General features: G+C 54.5%; 6 protein-coding genes across 8 annotated transcripts; 4 read left to right on the top strand and 2 right to left on the bottom strand.

The window, feature by feature from the left end:
• The first annotated feature begins 800 nt into the window (after window positions 1–800).
• PV07_00078 lies at window positions 801–2,307 on the top strand. 2 transcript variants are annotated; one of them, XM_016386498.1, is made up of 3 exons: window positions 801–1,193; window positions 1,241–1,882; window positions 1,934–2,307. In XM_016386498.1, the coding sequence occupies exons 2-3, from the start codon at window positions 1,304–1,306 to the stop codon at window positions 2,141–2,143; spliced, it is 789 nt and encodes a 262-aa protein (XP_016253426.1). In that variant the 5' UTR covers window positions 801–1,193; window positions 1,241–1,303; the 3' UTR covers window positions 2,144–2,307. The 2 variants fall into 2 exon arrangements, with proteins under 2 accessions (XP_016253426.1, XP_016253425.1); XM_016386497.1 differs by having other exon boundaries at window positions 801–1,882.
• A 195-nt stretch (window positions 2,308–2,502) lies between these two features.
• On the top strand, window positions 2,503–4,876 carry PV07_00077 (uncharacterized protein). The gene has a single exon (XM_016386496.1). The coding sequence runs from the start codon at window positions 2,802–2,804 to the stop codon at window positions 4,560–4,562; it is 1,761 nt and encodes a 586-aa protein (XP_016253424.1). The 5' UTR covers window positions 2,503–2,801; the 3' UTR covers window positions 4,563–4,876.
• Window positions 4,826–6,823, bottom strand: PV07_00076 (uncharacterized protein). The gene has a single exon (XM_016386495.1). It carries the CDS (start codon window positions 6,606–6,608, stop codon window positions 5,361–5,363), a length of 1,248 nt encoding a protein of 415 aa, XP_016253423.1. The 5' UTR covers window positions 6,609–6,823; the 3' UTR covers window positions 4,826–5,360.
• A 1,659-nt stretch (window positions 6,824–8,482) lies between these two features.
• PV07_00075 (uncharacterized protein) lies at window positions 8,483–9,882 on the top strand (the record flags this gene model as incomplete). Its single annotated transcript, XM_016386494.1, has 1 exon — window positions 8,483–9,882. Exon 1 carries the CDS (start codon window positions 8,605–8,607, stop codon window positions 9,880–9,882), a length of 1,278 nt encoding a protein of 425 aa, XP_016253422.1. The 5' UTR covers window positions 8,483–8,604.
• Window positions 8,529–11,623, bottom strand: PV07_00074 (uncharacterized protein). Its single transcript, XM_016386493.1, has one exon. It carries the CDS (start codon window positions 10,334–10,336, stop codon window positions 9,902–9,904), a length of 435 nt encoding a protein of 144 aa, XP_016253421.1. The 5' UTR covers window positions 10,337–11,623; the 3' UTR covers window positions 8,529–9,901.
• A 1,429-nt stretch (window positions 11,624–13,052) lies between these two features.
• PV07_00073 lies at window positions 13,053–16,944 on the top strand. Of its 2 annotated transcripts, XM_016386492.1 has the most exons (5): window positions 13,053–13,691; window positions 13,809–14,081; window positions 14,145–15,013; window positions 15,064–16,061; window positions 16,115–16,944. In XM_016386492.1, exons 1-5 carry the CDS (start codon window positions 13,517–13,519, stop codon window positions 16,254–16,256), a joined length of 2,457 nt encoding a protein of 818 aa, XP_016253420.1. In that variant the 5' UTR covers window positions 13,053–13,516; the 3' UTR covers window positions 16,257–16,944. The 2 variants fall into 2 exon arrangements, with proteins under 2 accessions (XP_016253420.1, XP_016253419.1); XM_016386491.1 differs by having other exon boundaries at window positions 13,809–15,013.
• Window positions 16,945–16,959: the final 15 nt, after the last annotated feature.

Here is a 16,959-nt window from a genome sequence, read left to right as displayed (position 1 = left end):
GTCAGACTGTTCTTTACCGGTATTTTTCCTACGTGAAAGGGCCATTTGGTCTATGTATATCGAGGATAGGTATTGTCAAAGTCTTCAGGTAAGTGTGTATGATACGCGCAAAAGCCGCTCTTCCATCTGACCCCTTTCCCGCTCCATTGATAGTTGGTCACAAGGGCGGATTCGCGGAAAAAGATCAGATTGCACAGATATCCCACGCAGGCTGACCACTCAGGCCTTTGCACACTGCTGTCGGGGACCCAAAAGGAACGAGAAGATGCACCAATCATGCCCCCTTGGCTGCCCCCAAGTTTCGCCTCACTCCGTCTGCAACCCATTTTCCTGCCTAAACCTCAACGAGCATGTCGATGCGTTGGACCCCGTGACCCTTTCCCTCTCGCTCATGTCCATTGCCCTCCACTCACTGGTTGCAGGGTGGAGCTGATACAAAGCACCGTACAGGAGCGTGGCAGCCGAAAGACGGGCAGACAAGCTGGATATGCACAGCTGCTGCTGATGTGAAGCCTCTGGTTGCACTCCAGCATGCAATAGCGTGGGGAGGAGCCATTGCCGTTGATTCCAGCAATCCGACGAGCCCGTGGGTGCTGACTGAATTACGTCGGCTTCAGCCATCTTCGTCCCACGAATACTTACTCGTCCAACTCGTCCTACCCTGGCGATTGGCTTCTCACCACATCCTTTCCGCCAAGTGGCACCCAGGAACCTTGCCTCGCGTCTCCATCGTTGGCAGGTTGATAAACTCCCGCCCGCCTCCCTACGAGACACCTCCACCCTTCTTCTGCTTTGCTTCCAGCCTCGAGGCCTCGTACAAGATCACTGAAGTGTCGACTTCGACATCATCAGCTGCCTGTCGTGACCTTGGAGCTACACAACCGTTAGCACAGCTCCCACGTTCGATCCTCCGTTCGACCCTCGACCCGTCGTGCCACGCATCCAACGCTTTCGTGCAACCCGCGAGATCAAACAGAACTATCTATACTGCTCTGCTAGCCATCCTTTCGTCTCTGCCTTTTCTCTGCAAAGTTTAACCCCTCAGACGTATCATACGCTGATGTCGGTTGATATACGCACCTCTTGCCCCAGCCTCCGCTTCCCATTTAGAAGCGACACTGTCTCTACTGCTCAGCTGTGTTCCGAGCATACAGGCCATTCTACAAGACCCCTTGATCGAGGTTGATCACAGAGTAGGTTGACCGACCATGTTTGACCTTTCGACTAAAGTAAAAGAAAGGACCAAAGAAAGAAAAGAAAGAGTCAAAACCTAGAAACTGCTAAATCCCCAATCCTTTTCAGTATGGCTCTTCCTAGTGCTGCTGTCCCCATTCTGGACGCTGCCATCATCCACGAGAAACCCGCAAAGGTCGCCGCGACCACCCCGAACAAGGATCAAGTCCGCGTCGTCGCTCCGCACGAGTACAAGCAGGCCGCCGCCTGTCTGGCCGAGGCGTTTCGACTTGACAACATCGTCCGCTACGCCATCGACACTCCGGACCGCATGGATATGACGGAAGAGGAGCGCTTCGAGTTGCACAAAGCCTCCATGGAGTATGTCACCTATGCTCACTGTCTCCAAGGACTGGTCTTGACGGTTGGTGAGGACTTTGATTGCGTTGCTCTGTGGCTGCCACCAGGCAAGAACATCGACGACTGGTTCACCATCCTTCGCAGCGGCATGTGGCGGTTGAGCTGGAAGCTGTCCAAGGAGGGAAACGTGCGATTCTTCGATGAGTTCTTGCCCCTGTTGCATCACACTAAGCAGGAAATCTTGGGGGAGAGGGACAACAATTCCTGGTATCTGAACTACATAGGTACCAAGCCGGCGGCACGTGGCCGTGGTCATGCCCGAAAGCTGATTGAATATGTCACGAAGATGGTATGGGCTTCATATCAGAGATTTCCTGGTTAACTGGCTAACCAAAGACAGGCCGATACCGAAGGGCTGCCCTGCTACCTGGAGAGCTCGCACGACATCAACATCATCATCTATGGCAAGTTGGGCTTTGAACTGCGCAAGCATATCTACTTGCAACGCGCTGCGGGCAAGGAGCTGAGGATGGATGTCATGGTCAGGGAGCCGGTTGGTCTGGAGAAGAAGGAGGAGAATGCCAACACCGAGCCAGTGAAGTCTGGTTGAAGATGGACGAGGTGATAAGTAAAAAGAGCAATGAGGCAACATTGAAGGGACTGGTGAAGCAAATGAACAGGGCTGGGGTCCAAGAGACAGAAGTGGATATCACATGGAATATCCAACTACTGCTACACTCGTTTAGACACACAAATGCAATATCTGCACTCTGATGTACTTCCTCCACCGCCCATTCTAGATCCCAGCCACCAAGATGAGACGCGAGAGGCGAGAAGATGGTAAGGTTCGCAGCGGAGGTGGCGGAGGCAGCAGCCTCGCGTATGTAGGTATTCATAGCAAGGCTGAGGAAGAGCCTTGGGACCACGTCACTCCGCCGCCAGCCTCGCAGCATCTCAACTGCGCCGTTTCAAAACTCCTCACAACGCACAGTAAATGTTAGACGCATCACCTACGCATTGTATTTCCCAGTCCACCAGCATTGACACTACACAGAGTGCTCCAGTCCATTCATTTTACTCTCCTAGATTCATGAGCCTGCGTCCTTGGATAAAGAATTTCTTACCTCCTCCCTTGCCGCAACCATGCAGTCAACGCCTTCGAGATGATCACTCGTCCACGACACTGGACTCGACCGCCTGAGTGATTGTACACCAACAGTTCCTTCGAGTAGCGCCAATATAGAATTCTTCTCGTACCCGTTTCTCCCATGCCCAGCCACTCGAGTCCGTCCTCCTCGCCCCCTCCAACCCCTTCGCGCCGCCGACTACGATCATGCGCCCGGACGTGCGAGCGTGTCTGCTGCGCCATAGCCACCTTCTTCCCTCTCGCTTTTGTGTATAGTGTAACAACATGGGCGGTGTGGGTGGTGGCGTCGATCGGCTTCGGATCTCACCGGTCAAAACATGTGTGGTGGTTGATCCAAGCCATGTCGATGTTGGGGGTCACCCTCTACGCGTTGGCGAACTGGTCCTACACAGTCGCCGCCTTTACGGATCCTGGTTCACCCTTGAAATCTCCTGCGAAGTCCTCGGATAGGAGCCAGGGGAGATACTCGATGCTTCCTACTCACGAACCCCCCACCGATGCGAGCCAGGTCCAGAGCATCACCGTTTCCTCGACCGGAGCGCCCAGATTCTGCAAAAAGTGCCACACTCCGAAGCCTGACCGGACACATCATTGCTCTACGTGCAAGAGATGCGTGTTGAAGATGGACCATCACTGCCCCTGGCTGTCCACCTGCCTGGGCTTGCGGAACTATAAAGCATTTGTACTCTTCCTCATATATACGTCTCTGTTCTGTTGGGTATGCTTTTTCAATGCAGCGTGGTGGATGTGGAAAGAGCTGTTCGAGCAAAGTGGCTATCTCGATGAAGTGGCACCAGTCAATACTATCCTCCTTTCCGTCATAGCCGGAATCATCGGTCTGGTACTGAGTGCGTTCACCGGTTGGCATATTTATCTTTGCATGAACGGCCAAACTACTATCGAGAGACTTGAGAAGACGAGATATCTTAGTGGTGTCAGGACTCTCGTGGAACGAAATCGCCAGGAGCAACAATTAAACCACAGCAGACGCAGCTCCGAAGGTGTTGCAGGTCGGTTGCAGCGAGCTGGGGAGCAGTTTCTTGAGTGGAATGCCAATGCTGTCCCTGGAGCCTCGCGGTATGAGGAAGGCGAAGAACATACTTCGCCTGTCCCGAGTGTCTATAACACAGCGCGCCGCGAGAACCCGTTTTCTCAAAGCCCAGATCCGTCCCCCGACAACCGCCGCCACCACCAAGACGCTTTCAGCGATACCCCAGCCCTTCGGTCATTGCGAAACACTTACTCCCACATGGAGGCCGCTCGCGAGCGGGAGAGATACTCTCAATATCTAGATGATGAAGAGTCCGAGAAGATGCCCAATGCATTCGATCTAGGCTGGCGTCGGAATCTTAACCACTTGTTTGGACCTAATCGGTTTCTCTGGGCCTTGCCCATATGTAATACCACAGGTGACGGATGGCGGTGGGAAGTCAGCCCGAAATGGATGGCGGCGCAGGAAGAAGCAGTGCGGCGAAAAGAGCAAAGGCTGGCGGCAATGATGGACCATGATCAACATGCAGCACCTAGAAATGGAAGAGACAATCGGGGCTATGGGTATCAAGAGTACGAGAGGGATCGAGACCGCGACTACACCATCAATTTTGACGAGCACCACGAAACTACTGTCCCACGGACCGAGGACGAGGACGTGTACTCCCGCAGCGCCATGTCCATGAAGCATCTCCCTCCTAACCAAAAGAACGCCTCGACGGCCGATCAGAACAAGAGAAGACATAGGAGGGACTTTGACCAGAACGAGCCGTTCGAGGTCAGCAGTGGCGACGAAGACAGCGACTCGGATATTGGGTATGACGTTAGGGCTGAGGAAGACGATGCAGAGAGAGGCTGGATCAGGAGGAACCGTGCAGGTAGACTAAGATGATGGGTCGGGGGATTCATCTTGTGTATCTGGTCGGGACAACGTGGTCCGGGCTACGATGGATGGGTCGATCAACCGATCCCCTTGGATACATCCAAACAAATCCCCTTGGCATGCATGCGCGATCACGGCTCTGGTTATGTATCACACGGTCGACCATGGGCGCATTGCGGGACTGGGCTGGGCTGGGCTGGATTGGATCGGATTGGACTGGATTTGGATACTTTTATGCATGCATGTATGTAGGTTAGCGTTCTGCCACAAGGCGCAAAAATGAACCAAGGCTGCGCTCGGGGCAGCCTGCTCTATTCTATCATTCCAAGCGGTCCGGAAGAAGAGGTAGAGAATCCCTTTTCCGGGTTGGGTCGTGGGAAAAGAATTTCCCACCATAGAGTGCCATATATACAATAACAAATAAATGTACGCAACGCATGTGGACCTGCTACATAGGTAGGTAGGTAGGTAGGTACCTTGAGGCCTGGTATGAGACTCGCGCCGAGCTCTCTAGTCGTTGCGGCGTTGCTCGCTTGGACGCTCGCTGGCTTGTACGCTTGCTCACGCTTTTCAGAAGACAAAAGCCATGGGGAAATAATCCAGAAAGCAAACCCCCCTTTCGTTCCTTTACATCCACTGACCCCTTGATGTTTCCATCCATACCAATATCATCATGATCATAAGCCCGGATCCCAAACCAAACCCCACCCCGACAACCCGGCATATTCCAATGGTTTTTTCCCGACCATGGCAAATCCAAGCATGTCTCCAAAGATAGCCAAAATGCTGAGGGCTGCGCAGACAGACCTACTCTCGCTGCAGGTAGAACTCGTCCACCCCATTATACCGGTCCCCGGGCCCGCCGGCCGGGTAGAAGATCTTCTTCAGCACCATCAGGCACAGCGCGAGGAACACGCCCGCGATGGCCCGGTCGATCGTGATGGTCTGCTGCTCCCTGTCCCGTCCCCGACCGCGCTGGAGCGTCAGGGGCCGCGCGCTCTGGGCGATGGCCGCGTTCGCGGCGGCGAGCGGGGCATTGTGTAGGCCCGTGAAAAGGGGCCGTCGATGGGTGGTGGAAGAGCCGGTGTTGGATGCCGTGGAGCCATCAGAGGGAGGTTGGACAAAGTCGCCCGGCGTCAGGACTGCTTCGGCCGAGGCCTGGGCTGCTTCCGCGGACGGGGTGGGGACCATGGGGATGCATCTCTGGCTTGTAGGTCGGGTGAGGTTGGATGAGTTGGATCGTGACGAGTGTGACGACGATGAGGGGGGTTGAGGTTGCTGGGAGGGTGGTACCGGCACCGATGCAGATGGCGTCGACGTGTTGGGATCTGGATTTGTAGAGGGTTGCGGCCGCCGCTCTTGTGATACCGCCGCTGTCCCCTTCGGGGCGTCCTGTGCACCAGCTTCGCTTCCACTTTTCGTCCCAGCGGTTGCTTGCGAAGAAGCATTAGACTGCGCATTGGGATCTCGCGCCTCGAGCGTCATCCCCTCTGGCAGAGTCTCTAATCCCAGATCCTCCTCTGCCGAGACACTGACCCCGGCTTCCCGACAGATGTCCCACCACTCGCGCATGATGGTCTCGTTCGTTTTCTTGCAGGCGTCGCACCTCCAACCCCGGCTTTCCTTTGCAAGTCTCTTCCTCACGTCCGCGGGCGCCTCCAAGCCTCCGACCTGGCCGGCCGAGCCCTTTTCCGCCATGAACGTTCGGAGCGCCGTCAACGCGGTCCGCACCCCCCAGGCGGGCATCCACGTCTCCTCGTGAAACCCGGAGATGCTCAGACATATCTCGCGGTTCACCTCGAATCTCCCCGACGGGGTGAGGAATCTGAAGTTGGGCGGCTTCAGCGGGTATGTGGCCGGTAGCGTGATGCGGCCGTGGTACATTCCCCCGGCGTAGGGGGACGGGGAGGGAGGACCCAGCAGGGTGAAATGCCATTCATGTAAATCGGCTTCGGAGACGGGACCCGCGAAGAAAGCGGGATTCGGGTTCGAAGAAGGGGAGGAGAGTTCGGCAGTCTCTTTGAGGAGGCGTCGGATCGTAGGAGAGGGAGCCATTATTCGTCGGATGCTGGTTGCAGGGCACAGGAGTCGCAGGCTGAGGCTCAGGATGAGGTCATGGGCGTTGGCAACCGACGGTGATAGCAGAGCTATTTAGAGATTTTTCTAGTATATAAAGGAGTGTATGCACGAGGTGTTAATTGTTAGCCGCATGCAAGGTCGATCCAGGGACGATTCTCCATCCAAACGTGTAGTTCGAGTCTGTCGAGTCAAAGGATCCAGGACGAGGTAAAAGGGCGTTTGCGTGGCATGGCAAGGCTGGCCGCATTGGCCTCACTAGCCTTCCGGCATCCCTCGCCGCCCTCTCAGCCTTGTGATTTGCGGAATGCGCCGGCCGCTTTAAAGGGTTCTTGACAAGGCTGAGAGCATGCTTCCTCCCATCTGGTTGCAAGTCCTTCTGCACAGGGCCATAGAGCAGATATAGACTCTGATAAAGCTACCGAGTAAACATATTGTATAGAGCTTGCAGCCAAGTTCCATGACTGAGAACCAAGTCCCCTATGAATCCCCCTCTCGCCTTCGGCCACCGGACTACAGCACATTGCGGCGCTTAGAAGACTGCTCAAGCTGTCGAAGCCAAGGTGCGATATCTTAAGAGCAGAGCCACGCAGTATTTGCGTATCGTACCGACTCGCCACGAGCCATCATGGCCGAAAGGCTGACTTTGATATGCACTGGACTTCGCGGACGAGGTTACTTACAAGGAGCTCTGGTGGTATATTGCAATTGTACACATTTGGCAGGGACCCTAAAAAAGACCCGCCCGCAAACGGACGTAGGACACAATCTCAAAGTCAAGATCATGAAAAGCACTCTGAAAGCAGAGTCTGCCAGATATGACATATTGTCCCCCCCTAGGCGGCCAATAACGCCGAGTAATTTCTTGCCAGAGGAATGACCGCTACGACAACCATCGACCGCCTCAGACGTTGCTGGAAGTCCCCCGACGAATCCAATGACCCAAGATCGGGAAATCAGGTCGAGTCTTGAGGACAACATCTCAGCCGTCCACTCGCGGCTCGCAAGGCTTTTCTCCTTGCCGTCAGGCACCCTTGATGGGGAGGCCAACACCACCATCACCGCGCTACTTCACCACGCCCCCGAGTTTGTTCCCTTCATGTCCCTGGGACGATGTCGTGTACGAGGTACGCCTCTTTCTGCCCACACCCCCTGGGAGAACTGACGCCGCGCGACTTGACCGACATCAAGGACATCACTTCTGGAAGCGAGGGGGCAGATCTCGATCTCTCGGGCAGGGTGGGGTTTGTGGTGACACCGGGGTTTGAGCAAAGAAGGCAATCCAAGATGCGGCAACTAGCACCAGAGGACCGTGTTGACTCAAGCAATGGTGTATTTCGGCCAAGTTGATGGAGGCACGGAGTGATTGGTCTAGATTGATTTTGTAAGCCAAGTGGTGAACGTGATGAAGCTGTCATGTATCCTAGTTCCGCAGATATGCCTGGCCCCCTTTCCGTTGATAAGGGATATGACTCGTCCACGGCAGCGCATAGCTCGGACCATTCTGAGGGATTCCCCGGAGCACGCACACTCTTCTTCTCGTCTGGGCTGGGGAGTCGAGGGTGAACAGCGGGCTGTGATGCGCACGGCGATTGGTGGCAGCCTCGTCCTATCGCATTGCAGAAACGGCATCGTCTCAACTCGGTCACAGCCTCGTCAAGCCGAAGCAAGGGGCACGTTTCACGGCTGCTTCAGGCGCACACGCCCCCTTTTCCCTTCTATCTCACCTCGACTACCAAAGAACACAGAGTGCCAATATCACGAAAGCTTAAAAGGTCGATGGGACGCTTGATCTGGGCGCAGAGTCTCGTCATATCTTCGCTTCCTTTACTTTTTGATCTACTCCCCCACAGCCTCGCTATTGCTTCTTGCTAGGCAACTCTTTGCGCCGCATATCCCCCTTGACGCACTATCCCCTTGCTTCTGTTGCCTATACCTCCCAGAGCCAGCTATTCCATCACAGGCTCTAGGGACAATGTGGTCGCCCAGTCGCATCACCCGCACATCCTCCAGCCATTCTATCGCAATGTCTGTAGCTTCAATGGCCACATCTACTTCAAGCAAGCACTCGTCACAGCTGGGATCGAGCCCGGAAACCAACTACAGTGAGAACGACCATGACAGCCTGCTATCTTCATACCAAGACGACAAGCAGCATCAGGATGCATCGCTGCCACCGCAAGTCCAGCCGCAAGAGTTACCTTTCAACCTGGAGGACATGCCCCTCTGGCAGCCCAAGAAGCGAACACTCCACCTGAACTCACGAGAGCACTTCCTCGTCGCAGCAAAACAGCACCGTGAAGTGCACCAGAGCCTAGAGATGCAAAGAAGCCGTAGTGAATCTGTGGCCACAGACGACTCGCACGCCACACTGGCTGAGGACGCCTCGACAATAGACCAAGCGGATATGGATTTGAAAACGCCAACGGTAACCGGACTGAGAGTTTCTGACGAGCCAGAAGAGCAGCTTGTCGGCAACCCAGCCCTTCCGTTCGAGTCGACTGGTCCTATGTCCGACCTTCTCCACTCCATCCTCCTCCGTGTCGCCGACGTCGAACGGTCTCATCCCACGATCATGTCCAAGGACTACGACCAACTTCAAAGTCGCATCACCGAGCTCGAACGCGAGAATCAAGCCATCCTCAGGAACCACGCTGATCTACTGTCCCTGAGGAACGAAGATCTCTCGAATCTGATCAAAGTGAGGGATTTGCTCGCAGAAGAGAGGCGAGGGCATGCAGCCATGAGAAAATTGAGAGATGAAGACTTGGAAAATGTATTGATGTTGCGGGGGAAGCTTGCCAAAGCGACTTGGTCGGGGAGACTGCAGTCGTCCCAGCCACAGGACAGACGGTCGGTCTTGGGCGGTGGAGCAACCACACCCCTACCACAGAGGCTGTCACGGTCCGATTCTGATGATCTTTGGCAACAAGCTCGTACAGCCGCAATGGAGCAACGTGTTTTGGAGCTCGAGAAGGCAAATACCGAGTTGCGCACTCAATCCATGACAGCGCCCAACACTGGCGCTATTTCACTTGCCAGCGGTGCAACGGGAGGAGATGTGCTGCTGAATCGCGTTGAAACCATGTTCGAAGATAGTCTGAGACATCGCGAAAAGATGGCGACCAAAGTCCAGCAGTTAAGGTCAGAGAAGGAGGCCCTGCAAAAGGAGGTAGCAACATTAGAGGACCGCAACGCCGAGCTGGAGGCGCTCGTCGAGAGGCTGAAGAGGGGAGTCAATCTCGGACACTGACGCTGCAAGAAGGGCGATATCATGTGCTGGGATGGAAAAGAGCAAACGACAGGCCAAGGTAATCACGGCCCAGCAGAACCGGTACGGGGCAGAAACAGAGCTCTTTCGTTAACATGTACCATTGAGATAGGGGAGGCCAACTCACTGTATTGATGCAAAGCTGAACTTTCAATGCCTCCGCCCTTTTACCAAGAGTTTCAAAACAACTGGGTGCCAAAACATCCTTCCATAGCGAGCTGATCATCATTCCTGAACGGCTCTTTCTGGGAAATAGAAGCCTAGAATTTTCAGAGGATCTTGACCGCATGCCTGGAAGATGCCTGGAGAATCCACCGCCATTTCCGGCCGAATCTGGTGAATGCGAAGACTGGAAAGATGCCATCGGTGTGTCTGACGTGCGCTGGCTTCGGCTAGAGGGATGCGTTTGGGTTTTGGCTTGCATCCAGTGGGACATTTTGGTACCTAGACTCAACGTATTCCATGTACCGGATTACGTACCTTGTCCTATTCTTTGATGACGATGGCAAGCAGGACGCATTAGCATTTTCGTGTGCCACACTTTTGGACAACGTATCGGTCAATCGTTTCGTCAGGGGGGCTGGAAGCCAAGGCGGTCAAACAAGTGGCATCGGCCTGCCCATCCGAGGACAAAATCGACCTTTGCACGACAGGGTTTCCTGGCACTTGTTCATACGGGCCTGCATGCCATGTTGTTTTCTTTCCCTCTTGCAGGTTGATGGATGTTACAAAGAGATACCGCCTGCTTTCCTTCTGGAAGCTTGCTCGAAGGCAGGGAGGACAGAACACTCGACGCACGCAAATTGGCCGTACCCCTCCAAGCCCCTCGGTTCCTCAGGGTGTTGCAAACTTGGCGGTGCGAAATTGGCGGCCAAGCGAAGGAGATTCATGATTCCGTGGAGATTCTCGAATCGCAGTGACTAAGGCACAAGGGGTTTGGAAAACAGCAAACTTGCCAACCGATGCAACACAAACGGAAATTGTCCCAACCCTCACAAGGAGGATTGCCTGCAGTCTCCAGAAGAAAAGTGGGTGAGTGGAGAGCTCTGGTAGCTTTGACGGGTTGTGGGTATTCCGACGGGCGCGAAGGAGGCGGTGTCCGCTGTGGCTACTTGGTGAGGCTGGACCTCTGGAGCTTTGCCAGCCCTGGCCGGGGTGGTAGCAAACTGCTCGGTGGGCTGTCCCCTTGCAACTTGGACCGACCACACGGAGCAGCTCGAAGCCACAATTGGCGACCAGCCGGCAGGTTTGGCTTTCAGAGCGCCTTAGCGGTTCAAGAGGAGAAGGCGGCTGGCGGGGAAAGTACTCCGGAAATGCAATGTTCGAAATGTGTTCACCGTCTCTTGCAGTGCCACCAGTTAGATCGCCTGGAGATGAGAAATGGCGTGATAAGGGAGGGAGTGACCGGCAACCTCATCAGAAGTTTGCTTGAGCCAGATTCTCAGGGAGGGGTTGCCTCGCGGGGCTATGCGACAGGGCAGGGCGACTCGTCTCGCGCAGCCAGAGCTGGATGCTGTACGATTGACTTTGGAATCATTCATCGCCTCAGTGCCACAACCTTTTGGATTGTTCCGGACCAGGTCGTTGTTCGGGAGTCGACGCATCCCCAACCCTCCTCCTGTATGACTCGTGTTGAGTAGGTTGAGTAGGTCGACTCGTCGTTATCTTGTCAGGAGAAGCTGCTGTTAATCTTTCTTTTTGGGGGGCTCAAGTTTGTTTCTGCCGACACCCCTCGGACTCCCGCAATGTTACCCACCCAGGCCCACTGGAGTGGGTTTGTCCACGAGGATGGGACTCGGGAGTCTGGGAAATGCCTCGAACCAGGGCGCGGAAGGAGGGGTGATGCTTCCTAGTCCTCGACTGGTGCCGCCACGTCAGGGAAAGGGATTGCTGTCTGACCGTGGCCATCTTTTCAGGTTCTCGCCCGGGCGAGGCCGTCAGACGAGGGATCCTGCAAGCAGACCTGGTTAGCGAGCTCCACGTCGTGATTGAAGACCGCCTCCCCCCCCATGAGATCAAGGAGCTGCAAGTTGCATGGGAAAATGCAGGAACAGAAGCCAAGGCGAGATTCTAAGTGCTGACGATCCGACATTTTGTTCCCTTCCCACTTTTTTTTACTTGGTGCCACGATTGCTTTAATCTGCGCGGAGCAACAAATACCAGTCTTTGATTCGGCCAGGTGGCCACCTGTGTTCACCGTTGCGACCGCCATAAGCAATTAATTGGATCGCAAGTCAATCCAATGGGAGGAACAGCGGTGGGTGTCGGAGGTGCTGTGAGTGGGAGCATCGTTTTTGGGCGTCACGCTGCATGGGCAACGGCACAAGCGTGGGTACGGTCCGAAGCTTGTGGCCGTGAGATGCGAGAGATGGCTGGTGAAGCTGAGGTGGCTGGGGGGTAGAGGGGATCAACATCCAAGCCTGAGGCACATCAACCCATCCAGCAGGATGGCATGCGGGATGTGATGACGAGCGCAACTCGGGCGCCTTCTCTGTATCGGTAAACTGCGCAGTTTTGCCTGCAACATGTGTCTCGTGACGGCGAAGGTCAACTCACCATCACTTTTCTTTCCACACTGACTTGGCCGCCATTCGTGGAATTGGTTCTGAGTGTCCGTGACCAAATTGACCAGTATCTCGGAACCAGGGATGAGGCCTCGAAGTGGGCTGCCAGCCAGCACTCCGGTACCTCGAAAGTGGTCTTCCGCAGGGAATTACAGGTGTAGACAGGCCATACTAAGTTTCCTAACGTTAGAGTCCAGGCCGGTTTGATGGGTTTGTCGTCGTAGGCTGCCGGGGAAGCTGGTTGAAGGAGGAATGGGGACCTGGTGGATGGATGAGGTCTCTTCTCGAAGGGTGGCACTCGAAGCTGTGTGTGGGAAGGGGAGAGGGAGGGAACGGGGGACCCGCCAGCTGGGAATGGCGCGGGTCCGTTCAGGTTTGTTCGGGAGCCCCTCGGCCAGTGATGAGTTGGTCACTGTAGCAATTTTCAGGGGCTTCAGGGTTCTCACCGAGCGGGATCATGGGCTGAGGGAGATGCCTGGGCCCTCGCCTGGAATCTCTCTCGCTGAGCTGGACGCCTCCCACCGCAGCCCTCCCCTCCGTGCACTCCCTCTCCCTCCCTCCCTCCCTCTTTTTGCCCCTCCTCCGTTTTCATTTCTTTTCATCGCACACATCTCTTCCCCCCTGCGCTGTACCAACACACCCTTTCGCCGTCGTCACCTCGTCGACTCCTGTATTATAATTTGACCCTCGCCATCGTTGCAGCTTGTCGCTGCAGGTCGGCTGATACTCGATACAGACTTCACGCACATACACGTGATCCACTTTGACTGGTGCTTTTTCGCCAATCGAGTCTCGGAGACGAATCCATTCAAGTCACCGCGCGAACCAACCCAGCGTCCCAGCCAGCAGTTGCTTGCAGAGGGAGCCCACAGCTGCAACCAACAACCCTTCCTCAAATCCTCCCTTCTCACTCTTCCCTCTAATCGAACTCGAGTGTGCGCTGATCCCACACGGAATGATCACGGCGACATCAACACCTCTGAACCAACTCACTTTCGAGCCAAAGGCTTGCGCCTGGTCGGAGGACTTTTAACCCTCAATTTACATCCACCATGGCCCAGTCTGACGCTGCCACCGCCGCTGAGCCTGCCAACGCCGCAACCACAACGACGACGACAACCGTCCCACCCAAAAAGGCAGCTTCTGCGCCCGAGAAAAAGTACAAATGCCAGTACTGCAACCGGGCCTTCAGTCGGAGCGAACATAGGAGTCGACACGAGCGGTCGCGTAAGTCACCAACTTTTTTTTCGGTTGTTGCGACGTGGGGCAATAGGAGAAACCCAACCCCGCCATCAACAATCCATCTCCTGTTTGACGGGTTGCTAACATTTTATCCCTTGACAGACACCAAGGAGCGTCCCTTCAAATGCCAGAAATGTCGCAGCACCTTCGTGCGCCGAGATCTGCTCCTACGCCACGACCGAACCGTACATGCGAAGGATGGCGGTGTACCTCTGCAGTCTGAGGGAAGGCAGAAGAAGTCGAGTACAACTACAGGTACAGATAAAGGTGCAGGCGCAGGGACGAAAGCGGCGCCCTCAACGGCTCCCGCTCCGTCCAAGCCCTCCATCACCATCGACCCTGGCACGTTGGAGCAGATAGAGGCAAGCAGCGATGGTATGCTCGACCTTGAAACTGCCGCCATGTTGATGACAGACTTCCAACACAAGGCGGCCGCAGCGGCGAACGGTCATCTGAACAACGGCGAAGGATCCATCCCCGGCTACTCTCCAGATCGCAGTTCGCTTCTCGAATCGTCCGACTATCTCGGTGGCGCCAACAGCTTACCCCATATGCCCTGGGACAGTTTCATGCCCCAGGGACCCTCGGTACCCAAGGCGCATTCCATGTCCAGCATGTCGTCGCAAGATAACCTGTCGCAGCCGCCGTACGTCCACATGGGATCGATACAACCCCATCAATCACAGCTACCGCCCATTATGGAACGCACAAGCTCGCTCAGCGCCTCTCTACCCTCCGCTTTCCATGGTCTGGCAGACGCCTTCCCCGTCTCTGGCACCCCGACACCCAATGCACTCTCACCTTTTCCGTCAATGACTGGTCCCGTCTCGCCAGTGAACTATCGCAAGTCGCCAGGCCCAGCCCAGCCCCTTTCCTTACCCAAAGCTCCACAGTTGAAGAACGAGGATGAGAGAGCTATGATTGCTAATCAACTAGGCGGAGACATTTCCCTTCCCTCGTTGCCCTCTATTAACCTCTATCTCACCACTTACTTCAATCTATTCCACCACCACCTCCCCTTCCTTCACCCTGTCAGTTTCCGGCCCGAGACCACTGAGCCGGCTCTTCTTCTTGCCATCCTTTCCATTGGCGCGCTGTACAACTTCGACCAAGAACATGCATATCTTCTTCATCACGGATCTAAGAAGCTTGTGAACCAGTTCCTCCAGAACAAGGACAATTTTGACTCGCGCAAATGCCCCCTTTGGACGATGCAGAGCACGCTTCTCAACATGGTTTTCGAAAGCTGGAGTGGAGGCTCTCAGGGCTTGGAGTGGGCATGTTCCATAAAAAGCCTGCTTGCAAACGTAAGTGCTTCCTTCCCTATGCTGTCGTCAACACCAGCTAAATTTGATAGATGGTCGCCGGTAACAAATATGAGCTCAAACTACGAATTGACGCACGTTCTGGCGCTCCTCCAACCCACCAAGAATGGGTCAATGAAGAAGGATGCAGAAGAACGTACTATGCCGTTTACATCTTCTTTGGAATGTTGACCTTGACCTACAATCACACTCCAGCTATCAGCTTCAACGAGTTTGATTCATTACCCCTGCCTTCGTCAGAATCCTTGTGGAACATTGAACCCAGCGATGAGGATTCATGGCAAGACATTTTTGCCGCTTCGCCTACAATCACCGTCAGGGAAGCGCACGACAGTCTATTCCAGGGTGACGCTGCCAGGTACAGCGCGTTTGCAACTCGGGTGATGATCAATGCACTCTTTTTGGAAGTTTGGAATCTCCGACGAAGTTTTGAATCGTTGCAAGACGTTGTTCTGGAGTGGAAGATTCGAATTGCATTAGAAACTTGGGAGAGATCCCTTGATCTTTGCGAACCGGAAACCATCGTCGTCCCGCTGAGCACTCCACACAAGAGCCACCCGCTGATCTTCAACTCCATGGCTGTGTATCGAAACACCAGGGCTTTCCTCGAAGTGGACCTTAAGAACGTCCAAGAAGCTTTGCGCTATCACAACTCGTATGAGATTGCAGGAGCCATGACTTTATCCCGAGACGCCGTCAAACGAACCAAGGAAATGATCAAGGTGATCGAGCAATGCTACGAGTGCATGGAGATTGTTGCAATGCAAGGTATCAACTGGGTGACCAAGACCTCTTCCACCAACTGGAGCATCGAGCATCCTCTTTGCGGCCTGGATTTGATCACCATACTAAGTCTATGGCTCTATCGCATTGAGCACGACGATCAAGAAGCCACCGAGGAAGAGCTTTCTATGTACATGAAAGTTCGGGGCTTGTTCGATGACGACGCTGTTGATTCAAACGGATCACGCTTGAGCTCTACCGTGGCTCGAGTTTGGGGGTCTATGTTGGATGGGGTGGTTGTTTGGGGGTAAGTCGGGTTACCTTAAAGTGACGCCTCCGGCGATGCTAATTTTGTCCCAGTATCTCGAAGACCATGGGTGAATCATTCAAGCTCCATGCTCAGGCTCTCGTTGGATATGTCGATGAGATGCATGTGGATCCGGTCACTGGCATTCCACAAGTGTCAGACCAGGCCCTGATGGGCATGGAAACAGCATACTAAACCATTTCCTTTGTGATCTATGTCGGCACAATTACTCCTCTCTATCCCCTGCATGGCGAATGGTGGCTTTGTTCGGGAGAAACAACACGGTGTTCACCGCCATGGCGGGGTTTGTCTTTTTTTCACAGCATTGACTCGACTCGACTTCGAAACACTTGGTCCCCCTTCGACACTCGACCGGCCGTCGATGGCCTTGAGCGGCTAAGGCAAGCACGATTCATCTCACCGCGCAACCTACATCTCGATCTCATCACGAATCACATACAAATCTAATCCCCTCCGCTTGATACCTTGTGCGCTTAACAGATGCAAGACTTGACCTATTTGCATTTCCTGATGACGATTCTCGCTCAAACCAAAAGGGTGGACTTGAGCGTCCACTACGGCCAGCGGGAATTTCTGGCCTCATGACCATTCATCTCTTTGCAACATTTTTGAAACCTTAGGACTGAGTAACGGCCGATTTTGTGATTTGATTATTCTTACCTCTGTATACTAGTGAACCTGGGCGGAAGTGGTGCGCCGGAGTAGGATACATTGGGGTTTTCTTTGCGCAGAGCACGGCAGAGCACGGCAGAGCACCGCTTGATCTTGCAGAGCCAGGCAGAAATAGGAGATCACAAGCACTTAATTAATGATATCCAACACTTTACCTTGACACGACCTGCTTGCGGGAGAACAAGAGGGTTGATTGATGCTGCTT

The sequence above is a fragment of the Cladophialophora immunda genome (assembly GCF_000835495.1).
Source record: "Cladophialophora immunda strain CBS 83496 unplaced genomic scaffold supercont1.1, whole genome shotgun sequence".
Classification (NCBI taxonomy): Eukaryota; Fungi; Ascomycota; class Eurotiomycetes; order Chaetothyriales; family Herpotrichiellaceae; genus Cladophialophora; species Cladophialophora immunda.
The sequence above is the reverse complement of the archived record's forward strand: the minus strand, read 5'-3'. Positions and strand labels throughout refer to the sequence as shown.